We start from the raw sequence: 22,952 nt of genomic DNA, 5'->3' as shown, positions 1-22,952 counted from the left end.
TTTTTATATAGTCAAGTTTGAGAATTAATTCCAAAGCTGAATAATACATTGTTCATGAAATTTAAGATGAAAATAATAGAGAATTGATTTTATAAGCTATATTACAGATATTAAACTACATTGATGTGAATGTTTTTCAAGTTAAATGTTAGTAATTTTTCAATTATATTAATATATAATGGAGAAAGTATTTATTTTAAATTTATTTGGGATTTAATTTAAAAGTTCATAAATATTCTTTGAGTATGTTTTTTAAGCTAAAACAAATTACTTCCTTTTTTCCTCCCAGATGCAGGATCAGGATCCGGAGATGGAGGTAGGAGTTGCCTTTTTATATATTGAAAGGTTTCTATGTGGATGTTACTCGTGGATATTTACTTATGTATTTGTCATTGCGTATATCTAAGACCAATTCACATTTTGCATCTTAGGAAAGGGAAAACTAAAAACAAAATCATTCTTCTTATTAAATAAATGTATATACCATATAAATTATTTGATATATTTATGAATCATACTTAAGAACTTTTTCCATCTAATATTCCTATTCATTTGTATATCTGTGTTTGAATTAACTTTGAGATAAACCTGCATAACAGAACTTCATAATAAGCCTCCAAGCATATTTGGCAGGACAGAAAACTCCTAGAAAATCATTTAAATGTTTTTTTTAATACATAATTACAAAATATTGATACTAATATTGATAGCTATTATGTAAACAGGAACATAATTAATTATCAAATTAATAGTTTGAAACTGAAGGAGCTTTAGTTCATTAGAGAAAAATAAAAAAGATAAATTTAAGCCAGTGAAAATAAGATAGTGTCTTTACTTCTTTGATTAAATTAATCTATAGTTATTTTTACTAACACAAGATATATGTTTTCATGATTTAGTTGTGTGTTTAAAGAAGTATATAAGAGATAGGCAGAAACTTTCAAAATTTTATATGATATACTTACTGCCAATTAAGATTTTACTTATGGATTGAACCTTCATTGACAATTTCCCAAAATGCTTTTCCAGTTGAAATTCAAGCAAAATGCTATCTTTATTTACAACAAGAAAAAATAGAAACAACTAAATGTAATTTCAACAAGAATACTGAAAAGAGAATGAATAAAAACATAAACATTCTCTCAGGACCTTGCTTAAGTTATATAAAATGATTAAATGCATGTTTCTATTAAACTTTAGTTTTTAATGAAGAATTTGATAAAAGGTGAGGACAGAAGGTGGAGTCAGGAAAGTCCAATTCTACTGCTTACCTTATCTGGTTTGGGCAACAAGTTAGAGATTTATCAAGTCAAAGGCTTAACTAGTTCAAATAAGGAACACCCAGAGAATAAAATTAGAGCAGCATATTGGAGCACAATTTTTTTTCATAAAGACTGAAATTGAATAGGAGTCACGATTCAGTACCATGAGAGTATAAATATATTTCCATATCACATGACATTAGACAGTCATTTGATGTTAAGATAATCTTACTATTTCTAAGAAATTATTTTTTCCTCTGGCTAATTAATATAATATTCCTAAGAAAGCTTCCCTGCAAGTTTTGTGAAGATGAACTTCTAAGATCAAGCAAACTTTAAAGAGAAAAAGGAAAAAAGTTTTTTGAGTAGATATTTCACTATCACAATACTAAGAAATCCGTCAGTGTGTTAAAATGTCAGTTTTGGAAGGGAGCAGTTCTATGAAAAATTTCCTGGCTATTTAGTTTTACGTGTAGACTACTTAATTTGAAAGATATTGTATTGTTTCAACTGTTCCACTCTTCACGCGTCTTATTAATTTTTTGGCATCTTTAAAAAAAACCACAGAATTATCTTCATTGCTTCTTTTGTTAGAGCACCATGGTATACTTTTTTCTAGTTGAGTCTTTTCCTCATGTCATACATCATCATTTTTTTCAATAGTAAGGTGTAGTGGGTATATCAGATAACTAGTTGCCAGTTTTTCCTGCATTGTATTTAGCACATGCAATTGACAGTAAAGTCAACCTCACTCTTCCTTGTTGAATTCTAGACTGAAATATTAGGTTCATTATTTTTTCCTATGATCTGTATAAGGTGATTTTTTTAAAGGAATTCACTTTAATTTCATAAAGAAGACATTTATAACTTATTGTTTTTTCTCCTTTTAAAAAATTTCTCTTCCTTTTAATTATATGTGCTTTATATTAACTTGGAGGAAAAAGAAACAAAACAACTTCTTAAGAGATAATTGCTTTGGGAAGAAAATAAAAGCATATAACCCATTTAATTCTGAGCTGTATTCTTTATAAAGAGTTGTTTTTCTGAAAGTTGTGGTTAATGAGTATTTACTCCTAGCTGTTTCTTTTATTTTTAGTCAGAGACTCAAAAATTTTTGTTTTGTTTTGTTTTTGCTGAATTTATTTTTTCTAGTCTATGTGTTCTTTGCTCTGAAATACTAATGGTTTTAATTTTCCATATTTTTTTTAACTTTAGTACAAAATGATAGAAAGCTTAATAAGGAGAACCTAAAAGCATAGTTTAGAGTGACCTGCACAATTCTAGTTCACATGTCGATTGGATTATATGGAAAATATATTTGACTTGCTACCTCTGCTATATAAAGGATGGACTTGCTCCGTATTCTGACCAAGTTCCTGTTACCAAGATATCTAGAAGAGCCAGAATCAGTTCCCTTTGAATTAACCAGAAGTGATTGAATTACCTATTATTGTTTGGTTAATCCAACAGTCCTAGTTAGTGATTGTCCTAACTAGTCTCTATAGGATATATTCTCAATAATGTGTATTTGGTTAATAATCAAGGCATCTTTGCAAGCACTTTGGATAGTTAATGGTTATTTTTCTAATTTCTTTTAACAAAAGTTAATATACTTCCCAAATGTAGTGCATTGATCTGAATAGTGAAGTGAACAATTTTATTTGGAAAACACATATGTGTGACTATCATAAATGATATGGTTAAATCAAATCCAAATCCAAAAACTTCATAAATACATAAGGTTTTACTTTTTTAGATTGTCCTACATTCTTAAGTGAAAAGTGAAGTCGCTCAGTCGTGTCTGACTCTTTGTGACCCTGTGGACTATAGCCCACAAGGCTCCTCCGTCCATGGGATTCTCCAGGCAAGAATACTGGGGTGGGTTGCAACATCCTTCTCCAGGGGATCTTCCCAACCCAGGGATCGAACCCAGGTCTCCCTCACTGCAGGCAGACGCTTTAACCTCTGAGCCACCAGGAAGGTCCCCGTCCTACATTATTAAACAAATAAATGTTAGCATTGAATATTAGACCTGATTTTTTTGATTAAGTTTAACTTATTTGCACAAGGGTATATCTATCATTTATTGCACTTGAGGAAACATTTTTACCATATAAAAGGGATCTAAATGTTTCATAAAATTTATGCTAACTTGTTTTTGTATGTTTTATAGAAGGTTTAACTATCTTTAACTATTAATCTGTTTATTTATTAAGGAAACATTAATATAAAGAATTTGAGTGAAAGACCAGTTGTTTATGGAATTCTCTGTTTTCAAGCAAAAATATTTAGTTGAAAAGGCATCTTCATCAAATAACCTTTTGGATAGACTCATACTTAAAAGAAACAATTCAGGTTAAACTATAATTAGCTATATATGTGTCTAATAGAAAGGTAATATGTAGTAGAGTGTGGACAAAATCCCAAAGAATTTCAAAAAGGAGTAAAAAGAAAGGGGTTGGTGTTTCAAGTACTTATATATATGGAGATAGTGTTGTAAATAAGAAAACGGGTGTGTGTAGGAGGGATAATAACATCTTCTCTACCCACGGACTTCCTTAAGCACCAAACACTGCAATGTGAAAGAATCTAGGGTTGTGTGGGTGGTTAAGGGATAATTTTTAACACCTGCTTTTATTTCACAGTCTTTCAGTCATATTATAAGATAAGACCATGAATGTTTTCCATTAAGCTTAACATATATTTCTGGATTAACTAGACTTCTGACAGATTCCTAAAAACAAAAACAAGTCCTGTAAAATAAAAAGTATATTTTAACTATTAAAAGAATAATAAACATATTATCCTGCTAAAAGTCTGGAAGAATTCATGATTAAATTTTAATAACATCTTATGGGAAGTTGTATGATAATGTCTATAGAAACAGAATGTCTCTAAGATATACAACATAGATGCAATGGGTATATTTTTAGTTCATGAGATAAAATAAAGCTCTGGGGCTTCATACAACTTATACAATTATATACTTTTAAGAGGATTCTTTAATAATTTAATCAAGAGATTAATGTCAGATATGTACAGCAACATATCAAATTAAATTTATATCCATTAGTTGTATAAAGTCTGATTTTTGTTTTAATAATCCAGATAATGGCTATTATGATGACTTTAATGCACAAAATCAGTTATGCTGTGTTTTATTTAATGCAAAATTGTCTTATGCAGATTATCTTTGTATAATTTTACTTGGATGTACAAAATTAAGATATTTATTTTGTATATACTTTGGCTAGAACAAGAAATATTTACATCGCACCAAACTGTAGACCCTAGGCTGTTTCTGATCATGTAGATTGCTAAAAACCAGAAAACAGTGTTGTAACAATTTTGAGAACTGAAAATTTATTTTTAAAAAATTCTTAGATTTCTAATGTGGATTTGATGATATTCATGAATTACACTGAATTGAACAAGCCTCCTATCAGCTGGGGACCGTGACAAGGTTTCTGGAGTTCTAAAGCTGAATATGACATAGTTCTTTATACTCAAGGAGATTTACATGTAAATTCTTTTCTTAGCAAGCAATGGGAAAATTATGATTCTAATTATCAAAAGAGAAATAATCCCCTGTAGAAATAAAATGTTAAGTATACTGTAAATAACAAGGAACTAAATGTTCATTTCATAAAATATTCTTATGTCAGGTTAAGTAATTTTTTCTCCCACGTTGCTACACCAGTTCCCTTTTTTGATCTCAATCTGTACCTCTCCACCTTATTGTCATAGTCAAGTTCTGGCAAACACAATGTGCCTTGCCATGTGTTTTCTCCACTGGGTACACATTATAGCCAAAGTCTGACAGGCATCAGTTGTCAGCAACCTCATCTGGAATACCAATTAATTTAAAAATTCTACGCTGTACACGAAGTTTGAGATTTTTCCATGGCAATGCATACAAGGAGGAAGCAGAAACTGCTCTTGCTTTTGCTGTTCTACACCTTAGAGCTGTTGTTCTGCCTGGAGATGAGGTTATAGACATCTGAACCACAGATGAAATATATCTCAGGTTTTCATGGAGTAGAATCCATTTTGCTTCCTCTATAGCTCAAAGAAAACCAATATTGTGATGGAGTGATGAAATAGAGGTAGGATGAATGAAGATAGTGGATAACGAAAATGAAAAAACAAAACAAGCAAACAAAAGGAGGGAAACAAAGTGAGAATGATGGAAAATGAAAAGGGAGAACAAAACTTTGTTACCAACATACCTGCACACATGACTACCATCTTAAAAATAAAAATAACTTTTTTTTTTTAAGTAGAATGATAAGAATTGACTGAATTTCCTGAGAAGATTCCTTGGGGATGTGAAATGGATACCACAAACATTTTCTTTTTCTGAATCACTTATATGGATTTCTAAAAATTGTATCTAGGAAAATAAATGTAATCATTATGTACAGTTTGATAGACATGGCTTTGGGCTAAGAATCAGGAGATTTGTATTCTAAATTTTTAATTGGCTTAAAGGATGCCTATTTGAGTTTACTTGCAAGCTCCTTGGAGATTCATTTCTTTTATTGGTAAAGGAGAATAGTATCTGCTTATAGGAAAAGATAATTATAATAAACTAATGCAAAGGACTTTGGATTCCAAAAAATGAAATGAAAAGAATTTATATTAACTTTGTTCTTTTTTCCCATTTAAAAATATAATTTCTCTGAAGGGTTTAATTGAAATTTGGATCTTTGAATTAGTAAGTTTTAAGTTCATGGTCTAAAATATTGATGCTGAGATAATAACAACTCTACAAATCCAACCACAGTTTTCAGTATTTAGAGGAGATAGCTAGCTTTGCACTTTGAAGGGGAGTGAAATCATAGTTTTGATATTGGAGGAACTGCAGTTCTATATGACAGGTAAGAAATAGGGAACAGTGTTTTAAAAATTCAAAACAGTCAGTTCAATTCAGTTCACTTGCTCAGTCGCGTCCAACTCTTTGTGACCCCATGGACTACAGCATGCCAGGCTTCCCTGTCCATCATCAACTCCCTGAGTTTACTCAAGCTCATGTCCATCCAGTCAGTAATGCCATCCAACCATCTCATCCTCTGTCAACCCCTTCTCTTCCTGCCTTCAACCCTTCCCAGCATCAGGGTCTCTTCCAATGAGTTAAATCTTCGCATCAGGTGGCCAAATATTGGTGCTTCAGCTTTAGTATCAGTCCTTCCAATGAATATTCAGGACTGATTTCCTTTAGGATGGACGGGTTGGATCTCCTTGCAGTCCAAGAAACTCTCAAGAGTCTTCTCCAACACCACAGTTCAAAAGCATTCATTCTTCGGCACTTATCTTTCTTTGTGATTCAACTCTCACATCCATAATGATTACTGGAAAAAACATAGCATTGACTAGATGGACCTTTGTCAGCAAAGTAATGTCTCTGCTTTTTAATATGCTGTCTAGGTTGGTCATAGCTTTTCTTCCAAGGAACAAGTGTCTTTTAATTTCATGGCTGCAGTCACCATCTGCAGTGATTTTGGAGCCCAAGAAAATAAAGTCTCTCACTGTTTTCATTCTTTCCCCATCTATTTGCCATGAAGTGATGGGACCAGATGCCATGATCTTTGTTTTATGAATGTTGAGTTTTAAGCCAACTTTTGCACTCTCCTCTTTCACTTTCATCAAGAGGCACTTTAGTTCCTCTTTGTTTTCTGCCATAAAGGTGGTATCATCTGCATATCTGAGGTTATTGATATTTTTCTTGGCAATCTTGATTTCAGCTTGTACTTCAGCCAGCCAGGCATTTCACATGATGTACTCTGCATAGAAGCTAAATAAGCAGGATGACAATATACAGCCTTGACATACTCCTTTCCAATTTGTAACATTTGTTGTTCCATGTCCAGTTCTAATTATTGCTTCTTGACCTGCATACAGATTTCTCAGGGAGCAGGTAAGGTGGTCTGGTATTCCCATCTCTATAAGAATTTTCCACAGTTTGATGTGATCCACACAGTCAAAGAGTGTAGCATAGTCAATGAAGCAGAAGTAGGTATTTTTCTGGAACTCTCTTGCATTTTCTATGATCCAGTGGGTGATCAAGACAGTAAATAAGTCTTAAGATTACAGTGGTAGTCAGTTGCCTCTGTAGAAATCCCAAAAAGAAGAAATGGGAGGAATTCACAATATGATGGACTCGGTATACTCACAAGGAAGAATTTCCATTAGGATGCTAAGCATTGCAAAGTTTTTCTAAGGGGATTTGAACTTTTAGAAAGAGATTCTTTTAAAGTAGATGGAAATACTTTATTATAGTTCAACTGGATGCCAGAGCATGAATTAGATAAATCCATAAGGATACCTAACTCAGGTATAATTGTTTGTAAAATGCCCCATGGTTTATAAAAAGCACTAATTCATTTAATCATAGTAGCAACCTTTGGATATGTGGAAGATAATCAGAAAAAAAAATAGCATTTTACCCACAATGCCAGAAACAGTACATTATGTTAACTAAGCCAGTTCTTGAATTTCAAGAAGAAAGGAAACTATAGTCTACAAAGTACCCTACCTCTTGCAGTAGCTGTTTGCAACACCTATATCCAACAGACCCCATATTCTGTTTATATAAATCTTATCAACAATCATATGAAATTTTATTATCTCTTCTCCTTCTACCCTTCTTACTCTCATTTTCATTTCTGAAACCATCTATTCTATTCAAAGTGTTAAGTTAGTCATTCAGTTGTGTCTGACTCTTTGCAACTCTATGAACTTTAGCCCTCCAGGTTCCTCTGTCCATGGAATTCTTCAGGCAAGAATACTGAAGCGGGTAGCCAGTCCCTTCTCCAGGGGATCTTCTCGACCCAGGGATTGAACCCATTTTTCCTGCATTGCTGGCAGATTCTTTACCATCTGAGCCACAAGGGAAGCCCATTCTATTCAAAGTAGTCCTCAAACCCCTATGGATTTATGTATCATCAAGTCAATCATACGCATCAATCTATAATGGTTTGCCATCCATTCTTCTCTATTAATTTTCCCTTCATCACCCATCCCTGGTCCTATTCCTTTTTGAAGTATTCACTCTAAGGTATTTGTTACACTTTAACTTGGGGGGAAAAATATAATTGTGTAAGTGGTTGCAGGAAGTATATTCTGTGGATCTGGTCCCCATTCCACCACTTACTAGCTATGTGACCACAGACAGGTTACTTATACAATCTATTTTAGTTTCTTCATCCATGATCCTTGCAGGGTTTCCCAAGAAGTAGAATCTGAGGTTAGATTCGTACATTCGAGTTTCACTAGTAGGGCTTTCAGGATCAGCGTCGGTAGGAAAGAAGGATGTAGGGCTGGGCAGATGGAGTAAGACTGGTGCAGTTTTAAAAAGTCACAGCAGGCACCATAGGAGCTCTCAACATGGCATGGCCCCTCTGAGTTGTACTTAAAATTGGGTTGATGGGGCTGGGCCTTCACATCGCACCATTGATCACTGTTGATGTGGGTGAACCCCAAGGGAGTGTTACCTCGGACCAGGTGGCTCTCTTTAACTGCAGGCTAGACCTGGAGAGGGACTCTGCTGTGACCTGTCTGCATACAACATTCCCAGCAGAGAAGGGGCAAGTATGCACATTGCATCATGGCATTCTCTACAAACTGTAACATTTAAAACAAGGAACAAAACAGAATCCCTGCTCTTGCAGAACTTATTTCTTGTGAAAAGAGCCAAACAGTAAACAAATAAATAAGAAAAAAATATAGATTGTCAAATGGTATGTAGGAAGGAAAAAGTGAGATAAGCATAGAAAGTTGCTAATGGATGTGAAGTGATCAGGAACGTGTGGACAAAGATAAGGAAGTGAAGGATCAGGATTGAGGCTTGCAAATAAGCAAGAGAAGGGCATTCCAGGAGAACTGCAATGCAAAAGCTCTGAAGGCACATAACCCCAGAAGGTCTCAGATGTTAGCTGGACTGAAGTGAGTGAGAGGATGCTTGGAGATAAGGAAGAGAGATGGAGGTGAGCCCACAGACCCTCTTGTGGGGTTTGACTCTTCCTGTGAGTGAGTTGGGAGCCATCGAGGGTCTACAGCAAAGAAAATGTTCTGATCTGACTAGTGATTTTACCAGATCTGTATTGAAAATGCGATGTGTTGAAGTAAGGGAAGAAGGAAAGACTACTGTAATTCAAAGAAAAAAGATGGGACTTCCCTGGTAGACCAGTGACTTAGGCTCTGTGCTCCCAATGCAGAAGACCGAGGTTGGGTCCTTGGTCAGGGAACTAGATCCCGTATGCCACAATTGAAAAAGACCCTGCATGCCAAATAAGTAAACAAATATTTTTTAAAAGAATGAAAATATTTAAAGAAGAAAAAGATAACATTTCTTTTACCTGCTTGTCAGTGTTCAGGAGTCTGTGATATATTCTCCACAATGTCTCTTGTCTATTCCAGATGTCCGAATCTGCTACCCACCCAAAGACGTTTGTGGTCCTTTAAGTAGATATCCTACTGTAGATATTGCGCAGTAGTCGAATCAATTTTTTTTTCTCTTAGGGTATTTTCATATTTAGGGTTTTATTTAAGATGTCCTTCTCTTGTTTTGATGCTTGTAAGCAAGCAGAACATTTCAGGCATTAGCAGACAGTATTTAATACATAGGAATCGCTCTGCATGCTGCAGTGCATGCCAAATTGCATTGACTTTTGTTTCAAATTTGGATTTGAAAATATAGCATTTTTTTAGTGTACTAGATGTACAATATGTATCGTAGCATATGATTTGCAATGTGTACTTAACAAAGAGCAATTTCATTTTCTCTGGTAAATGACACACTTGTTATAGCTTTGGGATTTAAAAAAATCCTGGAATAAATAGAAAACAATATGTTTAAATAATGTTAGCATTCTGGCTCAGTGAGTCAAACCAGAAGAATTATTCCAGTGACTTTCAGTTAGTCAACTGGTTCTGAAGATAACTTTCGTTTTGTATTACTTGCTGGGATCTCTCTCTGAGAAGAATAAAAGGAGAATTAACTGGATTTTAAGTAAAGTTGAACGGATGATTTCAAGAACTTGTTTAGCAGATGGATCATTTAAATTGGATCTATTCCTAATTAAATATTTATTTAATATAAAATAATAAATACAGTTCTTTTAAACTTCTATCCCATTTTCTTTCATTTCCCAGCTGCTTTTCTCACTCCTTAATTTCATAGTTTGACTGATTGGATGGTTGTTCTAAGATTACCTTCTGATGGGGAAGGCCACACACAGAAATCTGTATTAGTGGAACCAGTTAAGAGGGAACCCATTTCTAGTATAGCCTCTACAGAAAATTAATGTACTCTGCATATATTTGATCCTGGCTAAACTGAGAATTTTTGCATCATCTTGGAAGCATTGAATTGGGGTGAGAGTCATTTTAGACACACTCCAGAGACTGTAACCTTAACAGAAAGCCATGGCCTTTGGCAAGTAGCGTTTCTGACACACTGATTTAAGCGGTGGTGGTGAACATTTGGTAAAGAGACATGTTGAGCCACACAGTATCATTTCTCCTGAACACGTGGAGCTTTCTGATGCAGTTTGAGATCTAATCCTTAAGGACTGGAGAATTTACAATGGGGAAGATTTTGTTAAGTTACTCAAAAGACAACTATAATAGCAGTTTAAATGTGTTCCTCTTTGAAAGTAGGTGTTATTTTTAAATATAATTAAAGAGAAACAACTGGCAGTTTAGAGGAAAAGGGATATTAGTGGTAGTAATTATACTGTATCTTAAACAGTGGGATGATATTAAATGGTTATACTCTGGAAACTCATGTTCTAACTACTTTTGAGGCCCATTCTGGCCAAACAACCACATTCAAGCATTGATTCAGAAAATACCCTTGACCTTTCATGAAGAGAGAGCTTCCTTACACCACACTCTGCTTTGAAATAGAATATGGCAGAGTTATAAACCCAGTTCAGTCCTATAAATCAGGACACTGTGAATTTTCTATTGTGAATAGCTCTCAGATTTCTGTGTCCAGACCCTTCACCAATCCCTTATTTCATCCCTTGTCATCTCTTGTCTATAATGTTGAAAAAATGCCTCCTAACTGTCTCCCTTTTTCCAGTCTTGTCCTAAAATTTTTCTTACTTGCGCAGTCAGAATGATTTATAGAAAATACTTATCTGAGCATATCATTCCCCTGCCTACAACCCCACAATGGATGTCCATCATCCTTAGAATAAAAGTCAGTCTTTCCAGTAGGAAGTACAAAGACCTCCAGAATTGTTCCAATACCTGCCTCACCATCCTCATCATTAATCTTCTTCACCTCAGAGCTGACAACTCCATTGTACCTTTGCAATGAGAGTAGTTCACTGAGACACAACGTCAATAGGTTTCATGCCTCTTTACTTTGCTAATGCTCTTCCCTCTTCCTAAAACCTGTCCCATGCTTTTGCCTAAATAGTATTCATCTTCCAAAACTAAATCAAGGATCGTATAATATAGGGAGATTGCCATAAATCTGCTGATTGGACTAAATACCATTCTACTTTGTATCACTAATCTGATTCATTGAAGTAGCATCTTTATGTATGTGCTTACAGCTAATTATTAATACCCTTAGATACAGGCCACAAGGCCATATGCTTAAGAGGATATTGAATCTTTGCTCAGCTGAGCTAAGGCTCTAAAACTAACAAAAAATGTGTGCTTAAATTTTGAAATGTTTCTATTCACATTTGGTTACTACAGTTTAAATTATTTGAAATTCTGAAATAAAAGTTAAATGTGAAGAGTTTCATATGCTAAAATAACTATAGAATTATTTTAACTCAATAGAAAAGGTCTAAAAAAAAAAAAACAGAGTAAGAGAATGATCCATGCCACCAAGAATAAGACAAGAAGATGATATTCGCAAGCCTAAAACAGCTTCAAAAATAAGCAAATGCTTTTCCAAAACCTAAGGAAATTCAAGGGAATCCAAGAGGAGCCTAACAAAAATATAGGCTACCAGCTTAGGCTCAGAGGCTTTCCTTTTGCATTTCCTTTATTTTTGAAGTGCACGGCATCGTATACTATTAATATCAATTTGTTCATTTGTGATTTGCCTCATTCTCCTAAAAGTGGTGTGCAAAGAAAAAAAATTGAAGTCATTTTAGGATTCTAGTTAGTTTTCAGGTAATTGAGATAATGTCAATACTGTCAATGTCAATGTCAATGTCAATAGTTTATCCCACTTCCAAGTCACTTATTAAAATACCAAATGACTTTGGCCAGAGAATAAAATCATTTGGAAATCCATTTGGTACCTTCATTTAATTTGAAATTGAACTAGTGGGGGAAAAATAAAAGACTATCTTTTCCGGGATTTATAATGATTACCCCACATAAAATGTACTTTAACCATAGACTAATACTGCCTGAAGAGTAAAACACTTGATATTAATTTCTTAGAACTAGAAAAGAAAGAAAGTGAAGTCGCTCAGTCATGTCCGACTCTTTGCAACCCCATGGACTGTAGCCTATGTCCATGGGATTCTCCAGGCAAAAATACTGGAGTGGGTTGCCATTTTTTTTTCCAGAGGATTTTCCCAACCCAGGGATCAATCCCAGGACTCCTGCATTGCAGACAGACGCTTTACCCTCTGAGCCACTGGGGAAGCCCAGAGCTAGCACATTTCTTCATTAAATGGAATAAGAAAGCAGAACTCTTGTGAGCTTCAGCTTTCAGCTTACAAAACATCCAGTGGTATATGAAGAGGAAATGGCCTTCTCCATATGATGCCATGAAGATTTTAGAGGAAATGATTTTAAAGTAAGTCGCTGTGCTATCATTAGACTGAAAGTAAAGATCCAACCAGCAGAATTTCATAGAAGTGGGCCTGGCATGTAGTAGGTGCTTGATAAGTATTTGTGAGATTAATGCATGGATGAATGAACTGCTAGAGCAGCAATGTGAGCTCCTGTAATAGCAATTAATTGATGCATGTGTGAACAAGGCGGCCATGCTCCCACCTCCCAGTAACTAACTATGGCCCTTGACTTACTTAGAGTAGGCATCAGAAATGCCATGAGATGTCATCTCTGAAGAAATCTGAAGAGTGATTCTATTTCTTCCACCAACTCTGAGTCACAGCTCTTCCCCACATCCCTATGCTCTTTTTTTTTTTTCATCTGTTTTCCCCATGAATGAAACTGGAACAATATGGTAATGCTGTACTCAGATATTTATAGGGGATAAAAAGGAGAGTTTGGAGAAACAAGATAGGAGAGCAATCTGGTAAGAGAGAGAAGGATTTTTCAATGCAAAATGTCAGAAAAAAAAGGAGAAAGCAGTGGTGTTCAATGTTTAGTCTAAAAAAGTTTTTAGTGTCCATCTAAAGGACAAAAAATGTGGAATGTTAAATAGCTTCAGACTTGGGTAGGCGGTACTATTTTTTTTATATGTTCCAACTCTTTAATATTTCTTTCCATATTAACACATCAAATATTTACTCATTTAGTGTATTTCTTCCTCTATAGTTTCTATACCCCAACACATACATGTTTTGAGAAGAAAATCAAGAAAAAATTGATGCAGACAAAGATTTTCCTCCTAACTCCACCCCACACAAATTTTTTCTCACCCATCTAAAATAGTATTTAATGCTGCCAGAGAATATTTCATTAGGAAAAACAGATCTTGTTCTTGCCAGACAAGACAAAGGTTGAAATCAATGCTTCAGACTGCTGAGTAGGAGATCTGACAACCTGCCCTTAGCCCAGCACTTTTGCAATGTGTTTGGCAGAACTTGAATGCCTCAGGATGCTATTATACTAGAGGGTATCCAGTTAAGTAATATTGAGCAATGGAGCATAATTTGACCTATTTTGAAGAGTCACAGATAAGGTGAAGAACTTTCTCCAATTTGCCCAAGACTTTTCCAGTTTTCACATGGAAAATCCTGCATCCCAGGATACTCCACAAAAATACAGATGCAGAAATAAGGATGATATGGCACCTGAGTCACATAGGAAAGGCTAAGAAGTCTTATGGTTTAGAAGTTTGCTAAATTTTATTTAAAAAGTATTTTAAAACAACACCTGACCATGCATGAATCATTTTTCTTATACAAATATATTTTAAAAATTAAAGGAGTTAGTAATTTAGGGTGCATACTTTAGGAAACTCTGCTCCAACCCTAACCATTTGTCTTTTGACCCCTGCAATCTCATTGGCAGTATGTGTTACAGGGCATATGGAGACCTGAGGGATGATCTACCAGTTGTGACTGAGTCTCCTTCTAAACCTTAGACTACATAAGCCTCAGGCTGCAAACTTAGGAGAATTTCCATATAGAAATAATTTCATCACTTCAAAATCATTCTCTTTCACAAATATTAACCTGTCTTAATGCAAATATTTTAGGAGTTTCATTGTGGTGGTTGTTGTTTAGTTGCTAAGTTGTGTCTGACTCTTTAGCTACTCCAGGGACTGGAGCCCACCAGGCTCCTCTGTCCAGGGGATTTCCCAGGGAAGAATATTGAAGTGGGTTGCCATTTCCTTCTCCAGGGGATCTTTCCGACCCAGAGATGGAACCTGTGTCTCCTGCTTAGCAGGCAGATTCTTTACCACTGAGTTACCTGGGAAGGAATTTCTACAGGAAGGTAAAAATACTGTGAAAATCTTTAAAAGATCTATATTCCAGGTTCTTTTCTTTTTAGCTATTGTATAATTCTGGATGAATCTTGAATAGATGTTGGGAAGTATGCACAAATAAAAAAATATGTTAGTAGAAAGTTTGGAGATTGCCATTATATGACAACAGAATCATTCATGGAACTTTCCTCTGAACTTTTCTGTGTGGGACTAACCATACCTATCGTAGAAGGCAATGGCACCCGACTCCAGTACTCTTGCCTGGAAAACACCATGGACGGAGGAGCCTGATGGTCTGTGGTCCATGGGATCGTGAAGATTCGGACACGACTGAGCGACTTCACTTTCACTTTTCACTTTCATGCATTGGAGAAGGAAATGGCAACCCACTCCAGTGTTCTTGCCTGGAGAATCCCAGGGACGGCAGAGCCTGGTGGGCTGCCATCTATGGGGTTGCACAGAGTCGGACACGACTGAAGCAACTTAGCAGCAGTAGCAGCAACCATACCTATAGAGGGGAGGAGAGAGGACAAGGAGATAAAAATGCATAGGATGAAATAGAAACCTCTACAATGTCTGGAAATGGAGAAAAATTCAGATTCAGAGTTGCTTGTTCAGTCACTCAGCTGTGTCTGACTCTGTGACCCCATGGAATGCAGCACACCAGGTTTCCCCATCCTTCACCGTCTTCTAGAGCTTGCTCAAACTCATGTTCACTGAGTCGGTGATGCTATCCAACCATCTCATCCTCTGTCATCCCTTTCCCCTCCTGCCTTCACTCTTTCCCAGCATCAAAGTCTTTTCTAATGAGTTAGCTCTTCGCATCAGGTGGCTAAAGCATTGGAACTTCAGCTTCAGCATCAGTCTTTCTAATGAATATTCAGGACTGATTTCCTTTAGGATTGACTGGTTTGATCTCCTTGCTGCCCACAGGATTCTCCAGAGTCTTCTCCAACATCACAGCTCACAAGCATCAGCTTTTAGTTCCATTCTGTACTCACCGCATCACAAGCTACGACAGGTGCCTCTTCCTGCCCCAGCAAATTTGGTTAAAGAAGGCAAAGCCCATTTTAGTGATCTACGAAGGATTAGCTGAGTGGATTCATGAAAGGGACTCTGTTATGCTGAATAATGTATTTGTTCCAACAAAACCTGAAACTTTTCTAAATTCCGGGATTTTTTTTCCTACATTTTTCTAAGTACTTTTCAGCTCTAAATATCTGAGAATTAAAAAGTATTATTTCTGACATTTCTAGCACACATTATTTACTGATAATGCTGAGAGAACATTCCTTTTAATAAAATTTCTAATTTTCATACCTCTGGGATGAGGTCAAGCAAAAGAAAAAGGCTTTAGCTGCATACCACCCCCCGAGGTTACCAGAATGAAAAGGAATAGTTGGAAAAGTACGTCAAATAGGGTATTGCTTTTAGGGGTGCTGCTTTCAAATTGGGCAGTTATAGAAACACTGATAGAGACACATCCCTGCTAATTTACGTATGCATAGCATTAGATGCATCACTAAAACTTATCCAGCGTATCTGTTTCAATAATTGATAAGCCTAGTATAACACTCTAAAGACTAGTTTATACTGTCTTGTATTAAGATCTTACAAGAAGCAGCTACTCTGTGTTAGATTCTTTACAGCCACATAGTACATACTTGTTATAACTATTCAAGAAAGACATGTCTCCATTTTCCAATGAAGAAAATAAATGGCACACAGGTTAGAATACTTGTGCATAACCATGTAGTTGGTGGCACAGCAAGGGTTTAAACCCAGGTCCCTGAAGCTCCACCATTACTCTTTCTCTTCTCCACTGTTCCCTGGGCAATCTACCATATATTTTAAAGTCAGAGAGTTGAAATATATGACTTTCCATATTAAAATATATGAAACAGGTATTAATTTCATTAAAGGAAGATGTTGCTGTTAAGTAGGAATTTTGCACTAATGAGAAAAATGTATATGCTTTTTGTTTTGTGTGACATGCCTTTGGCTTATTAGTCCTCGGTGCATACCCACACACAGACACACACACACAGACACACACACACACGGAGTTTTTTTATTCAGAATATTCATTTCACTAGTATTTATTGATAATACAATACTTTCCTCTAGTTACACTATATACTCTTTTGATTTAATAACAGGGCATAATATTACTATACTTTGTGACAACCATGTCTTGCATGCTTGAGATACAGAAAAAAGTCCCTCTTCGTAAACCTTATTTCTAAAGGGAAGAAAAAGACATAAGCCAAGCAAATAAATAAACAGGAACATTTCAGAGAGTGATAATTTCTTTTAATAAAGTAAAACAGTGCTGCAATTCAGAATGACTGAGTTTTATGGAAGGGTGAGATTTGCTGTGTGCTGTTGCTCAGTCACTCAGTCATGTCCAAAATGTTATTTGCAACCTCATGGAGTGTAGCCTACCAGGCTCCTCTGTCCATGCGGATTCTCCAGGCAAGAATACTGGAGTGGGTTGCCATTCCCTCCTCCAGAGGATCTTCCCTACCCAGGGATTGAACCCGCATCTCCTGAGTCTGCTGCATTGGCAAGCGGATTCTTTACCTGCTGAGCCATTGGGGAAGCCCCGAGATTTGGACTGAATGCCTAAATTGTGCACCAAGATCCCAAGGCAAGGCACTAGAGAAAGCAAATGTCAATGCTCTAAAGAAGACCTTAGTGAAATCCAGAAACAGAAAGAAGGTAAATGTAGTTTGAACACAGTGATTGAGCAGGAAAGTGGTAGGATAAGAGAGTGGAGAAGTGGGAAATAATTTGGGTTTTATTTATAGTATCATGGGAAGCATTTGGAGGAGAGTAATATAAGGTGGCTTATATTTTTAAAAGACTGCTCCGGCTGCTATGTGGAGAATGAATTATAGATGAAACAAGAGAGGAAGCAAAAAAATCAGCAAAAAGGATTATTGTAGTATAAAAGGTAAATATGATCCAAAGCTAACTGGAGTGCTGACAAAACAGAGACTGAGAAGGTGACAGATATCCTGATATCCCAGGTGTACTCAAATGACCTTTCGTTCCTTTCCATATTGGCATTGGTATGAACAAAAATGTTATATGCCAACAAAAAGAAAGATCTAGGAAGGAGAAGGAAAAAAGATTAAAATCCTATCACCTCATTTTGTGCTCTTAAAATTCTCCATATCATATACATTTGGCATGAGTGAATATATAGGTTTACTTCTAAGACATGAAAATGTTTCATAAAATACATCATTTAAAAAAACCAGAGCTCATGCATTCAGCCTATTGTATTCATCTAAGGCAATTTTCTCAGACTTCAAGAGGGAAAGCAGATTTATGTACTTTGGGGATTTTCAACCAGTGGCTTTTCAATAAAGCCTGCATCTAGTGATGTTTTTGTTTTTTATTTACCATTTTAAATTTATACCACTTAAGCATCATCACTGGTATGGCAGTTAAAGGTAAAAGATAAAAATAGACAGCTCTATAATTTGGCCTTTAAATGGCTTTATGCATTTATATTCTATGTAGGATATGTAACAGATTGTGATAACAGAATCAGGTATAATCAAGTTGCAGCCTTACAAATATAGCAAATATCATGAAACAGCTCTCTTCTGCTGACTCAAAGAGTGGGAGTTCTACTTCTTTCATTATATTTTTTCTATAACAGCTTATCACTAGAAACACCTTTATGGCAGTTCTCCTGCTTTGTCAGTGTGAATGTCCCCACCATAGCACTTTCCCCATATTTGCCATTGATTCTTGCATTGGGTTTTCTTCTCTGCAGACAACTAATTTGAGTGGCTTTAAATCTAAAACATAACTTCCACCTTCAGTTTCTCAGTTCACATAGCAATATAGTGAAGTCATTTTCAAATGCAGAAAACCCTTGGCCCTCAGACTGATTTTATTCGGCTTCCATGGTGTTATTCTTTTATTTCTCTAAAGTCTGTAGCATTTCACATGTGCTGTTGGAGGGAAAAATTTTATTGTTGGTATATAGCACCTCTGCAATTAACTTCTGCTTGTCTTTACATCTAAATGCAAATGAGGAGACCAGAGCATACTGAGACAGCCATTTTAGTTCACTCACCTGTTCTCTTGGTTAGGGGCTTAAAGTTTGGTAGTTTAGTCACTAAGTCGTGTCTGACTCTTGTGACCCCATAGACTGTAGCCCAGCAGGCTTCTCTGTCCATGGGATTCTCCAGGCAAGAATACTGGAGTAGATTGCCATTTCCTTCTCCAGGGGATCTTCCCGACCCAGGAATCGAACCCAGGTCTCTGGCATTACAGGAAGATTCTTTACCAACTGAGCTAAAGGGGCTTAAAAGTTACTGTCAAATATTTGTGAACATGCATATTTCTTTCACAGAGATTATTTGACAGTGGGTAGTTTTCTTGTTTTGCTTGAATTGGTGTGGGGTTTTTTTTTTTTTTTTTTTTTACTTGTTTAGCTTTTCTTCCCGATCAAGCGTAAACTGCAATTCCTGCAGAACCCACAGAAGGGATTCCTTACTGGATTCATGAAGTGGGAACAGTTTTGTACCAGTAGGGGGAGCTCATATAATGCCTATTTTGTGGGTTGTAGAAGAATTACCTTGTAGGTTTGTGTAGTTAGGGTGGAGCTGTTTTAACTCTAAAACCAACAGAGATTTCCTGTTGGAATAAAAGTTATTTTCTCCAATGGAAAAGTAAAAATGTGCTTAAGTTGTAAATCTCAACTAGAATGAGAATTTTAGATGGTTTTGGTTAATAAATCTGCATGCTCTGGTTGAATTTTTCAGAGAGCTGGAATTTGGAAGCTTTAAAACATGGTGTTTTTTTTTTTGGGGTATATATTAATATTGGGCTCCCCTGATGGCTCACTGGTAAAGAATCCACCTGCAATGCAGGAGACAGGAGACCCGGTTCAATCCCTAGGTGGAGAAGATCCCCTGGAGGAGGGCAATGGTAACCCACTCCAGTATTCTTGCCAGGAAAATCCCATGAACAGAGGAGCTTGGCAGGCTATGGTCCACTGGGTCGCAGAGTTAGACACTGAATGACACGACTGAAAACATATATTGCTTTCCTCCATAAATAAGAGATGCATCCCTGATTTTAAGGATTTTTGTTTGTCTGGTTATGAGTGTTCAGTTCAGTTCAGTCTCTCAGTCGTGTCTGAAGCTCTGCGACCCCATGGACTGTAGGACGCCAGGTTTCCCTGTTCATCACCAATTCCCAGAGCTTACTCAAATTCATGTATATTGAGTTGATGATGCCATCCAACTATCTCATCTGTCATCCTGTTCTCCTCCTGCCTTCAATCTTTCCCAGTGTCAGGGTCTTTTCAAATGAGTCAGTTCTTCGCATCAGGTAGCCAAAGTATTGGAGTTTCAGCTTCAGCATCAGTCCTTCCAGTGAATATTCAGAACTGATTTCCTTTAGGATGGACTCGTTGGTTCTCCTTGGAGTCCAAGGGACTTTCAAGAATCTTCTCTAACACTATGGTTCAGAAGCATCAATTCTTCGGCACTTAGCTTTCTTTGTAGTCCAACTCTCACATCCATACATGACTACTGGAAAAAACATAATTTTGACTAGATGGACCTTTGTTGGCAAGTAATGTCTCTGTTTTTTAATATGCTGTCTATCTTGGTCATTGCTTTTCTTCCAAGAAGCAAGTGTCCTTTAATTTCATGACTGTACTCACCATCTGCAGTGATTTTGGAGCCCCCCCCAAAAAAGTCTCTCACTGTTCCATTGTTTCCCCATCTATTTGCCATGAAGTGATGGGACCAGATGCCAAGATCTTAGTTTTCTGAATGCTGAGCTTTAAGCAAACTTTTTCACTCTCCTCTTTCACTTTCATCAAGAGGCTCTTTATTCCTTCTTTGTTTTCTGCCATAAGCTGGTATCATCTGCATATCTGAGTTTATTGATATTTCTCTTGTGCTTCATCCAGCCTGGCATTTTGCATGATGTATTCTGCATACAAGTTAAATAAGCAGGGTGACAATATACAGCCTTGACATACTCCTTTCCCGATTTGGAACCAGTCTGTTGTTCCATGTCCAGTTCTAACTGTTGCTTCTTGACTTGCATACAGATTTCTCAGGAGACAGGTAAGATGGTCTGGTATTCCCATCTCTTGAAAAATTTTCCACAGTTTGTTATGATCCACACAGTCAAAGGCTTTAGCATAGTCACTAAAGCAGAAATCTGGAACTCTCTTGCTTTTTTGATGATCCAATGAATGTTGATAATTTGCTTATGAGTGTAGGTAAATATAAACATGGCAGGTGTAGATGTCAGTGGCAGTGGAGATGGGGTTGAAAGGGCACTGCTTGACCTCTTGAATTCATTTTTCTCAAGTATCTTTAAGCAAGCTTGCCTTGGGGCTATTTGCCTTTCTCACTAAATTAGTGTTAAACATCCTCTGATGGGCACCAGAAACCTGATTAGCTAATTTTCACCAAAGTCAATAAGGAATCAGGGCCTGAAGCATTCTTTTCCTACTCCTGATTATTCTGTGAGGTTGTCCTTTGTCAGCACCCTTCAAAATACTCTCTTAATTTTGGAATCTATGGACATCAAGTTGCTCATCATGCTGAATGGGCCTTTCCCTTCCCCCTGCATTTAATGCATTCACAGGAAACACTCACTTTTTTATACTTTATCGAGCACCTATTTAAAGCCAGGCACTGAGCAAAAGACCAGAGATTAAATATGAAAGATGAACTAGACTGGTTTTTGCTCACACCAAACTCATGACCTAGGCACTGCCACTTAGTGTGTTGGGAAAAGTGTGACTCCAAAGACTGTTTTCCTCATCAGAAGAAAAGGGTACACTTAGGCTCAGCTGATAAAGAAACCGCCTGCAATGCAGGAGACCTGGGTTCAGTCTCTTGGTTGGGAAGATCCCCTGGAAAGAGAAACAGCTACCCACTCCAGTATTCTGGCCTGGAGCATTCCATGGACTGTATAGTCCACGGGGTTGGACGGTGTAGTCCTTGGGGTCGCAAAGAGTTGGACACGACTGAGCAACTTTCATGTTCATATCTCCAAAATGGTCTGAATATTTGACTTTCAAACCATTCCTGACTCAAGCCAGTTGACTAATTGCTTACATTATGCATCACAAATTTGAAAGTCTTTGAATTTGAAAGTACACAATGCTGCATTTGGATGGACTTTATGTAACTACTTCTGTCGTACAATTTTCATCCAAATGAATGTGCGATTTCACAGGTTGAGTCTGTGTGGAAACACTGGTGTGGAAGTGGCAGAGTGGGAGGGAGGAGCAGAGACAAATGCGAGGGGGATGGGAAAAGGAGACTGGAAGCCTGTAAAATGTTACTGGGCATTTCGTCTGTTTCCTAGGGGTGAGCTCCACGATTGTCTAGCAATTTTCTAGCCATAAAATAACTGTCCTATGGTTGATAAGCCTTTAGCACGACAGAGTGATGACCCTAGACTGGATTCTCAGATTTAAATAGCTTTTTGGTTCCCACAAGGCAAAGTTCTTTTCTTCTCTCTCTTCAAAACAGCCTTTCATCTGCTGTCAGCACTGCCACTGCTTATTGCTCCCACTGCAGTGCTTAATTACCAGGGCATCAGTGCTGCCAAAGTGGCCGCTCTCCGTGTTCTTTCCTCATTTCTTTTCCCATATATCTTATTTTTCTTGATTGGGACCTACCTGAAGAAGCTGTTCTGAAAACATTATCAGTCCTGGGACTTCCTTGGGAATCCAGTGGTTAAGACTCTGCTCTCCTAGCGGGGGACCCAAGTTCGATCCCTGGTTTCAGAGCTAGATCCCGCATGCCACAATGAGGAGGGAAGATCCTGTGTGCCACAAGTAAGAGCCAGTGCAGCCAAATAAATAAATAAAAACATTGAAAAAAGAATTTTCAGTGCTGCATGGGCAGACTGACCATGGCCTTCCACGGCGGCTGATATATTGTGGAGTGCATGTAACTTCAACTTCAGAGCCCCTCACTTCTTGCACAGTCCCCTTCCAGGCCTCCATGTATAACTGAGCATTTTCAGTGTTCAGTTTTTTTTTCAAAGAAGTGAAAAGTGAAAGTCACTCAGTTGTGTCCAAC

The 22,952-nt window shown here is 36.8% G+C and overlaps 1 protein-coding gene across 1 annotated transcript in view; it reads left to right on the top strand.

Moving 5' to 3' along the window:
- The window catches only part of TMEFF2 (transmembrane protein with EGF like and two follistatin like domains 2), a 281,503-nt gene that overhangs the window by 16,685 nt on the left and 241,866 nt on the right, over positions 1–22,952 (top strand). The window contains exon 4 of the mRNA XM_052635667.1: positions 290–316. Within this exon, the coding sequence (XP_052491627.1) occupies positions 290–316 (27 nt within the window). The remainder of the gene's footprint in view (positions 1–289; positions 317–22,952) is intronic.

This window comes from Budorcas taxicolor, chromosome 2 (assembly GCF_023091745.1).
Source record: "Budorcas taxicolor isolate Tak-1 chromosome 2, Takin1.1, whole genome shotgun sequence".
Taxonomy (NCBI): Eukaryota; Metazoa; Chordata; class Mammalia; order Artiodactyla; family Bovidae; genus Budorcas; species Budorcas taxicolor.
The sequence above is the reverse complement of the archived record's forward strand: the minus strand, read 5'-3'. Positions and strand labels throughout refer to the sequence as shown.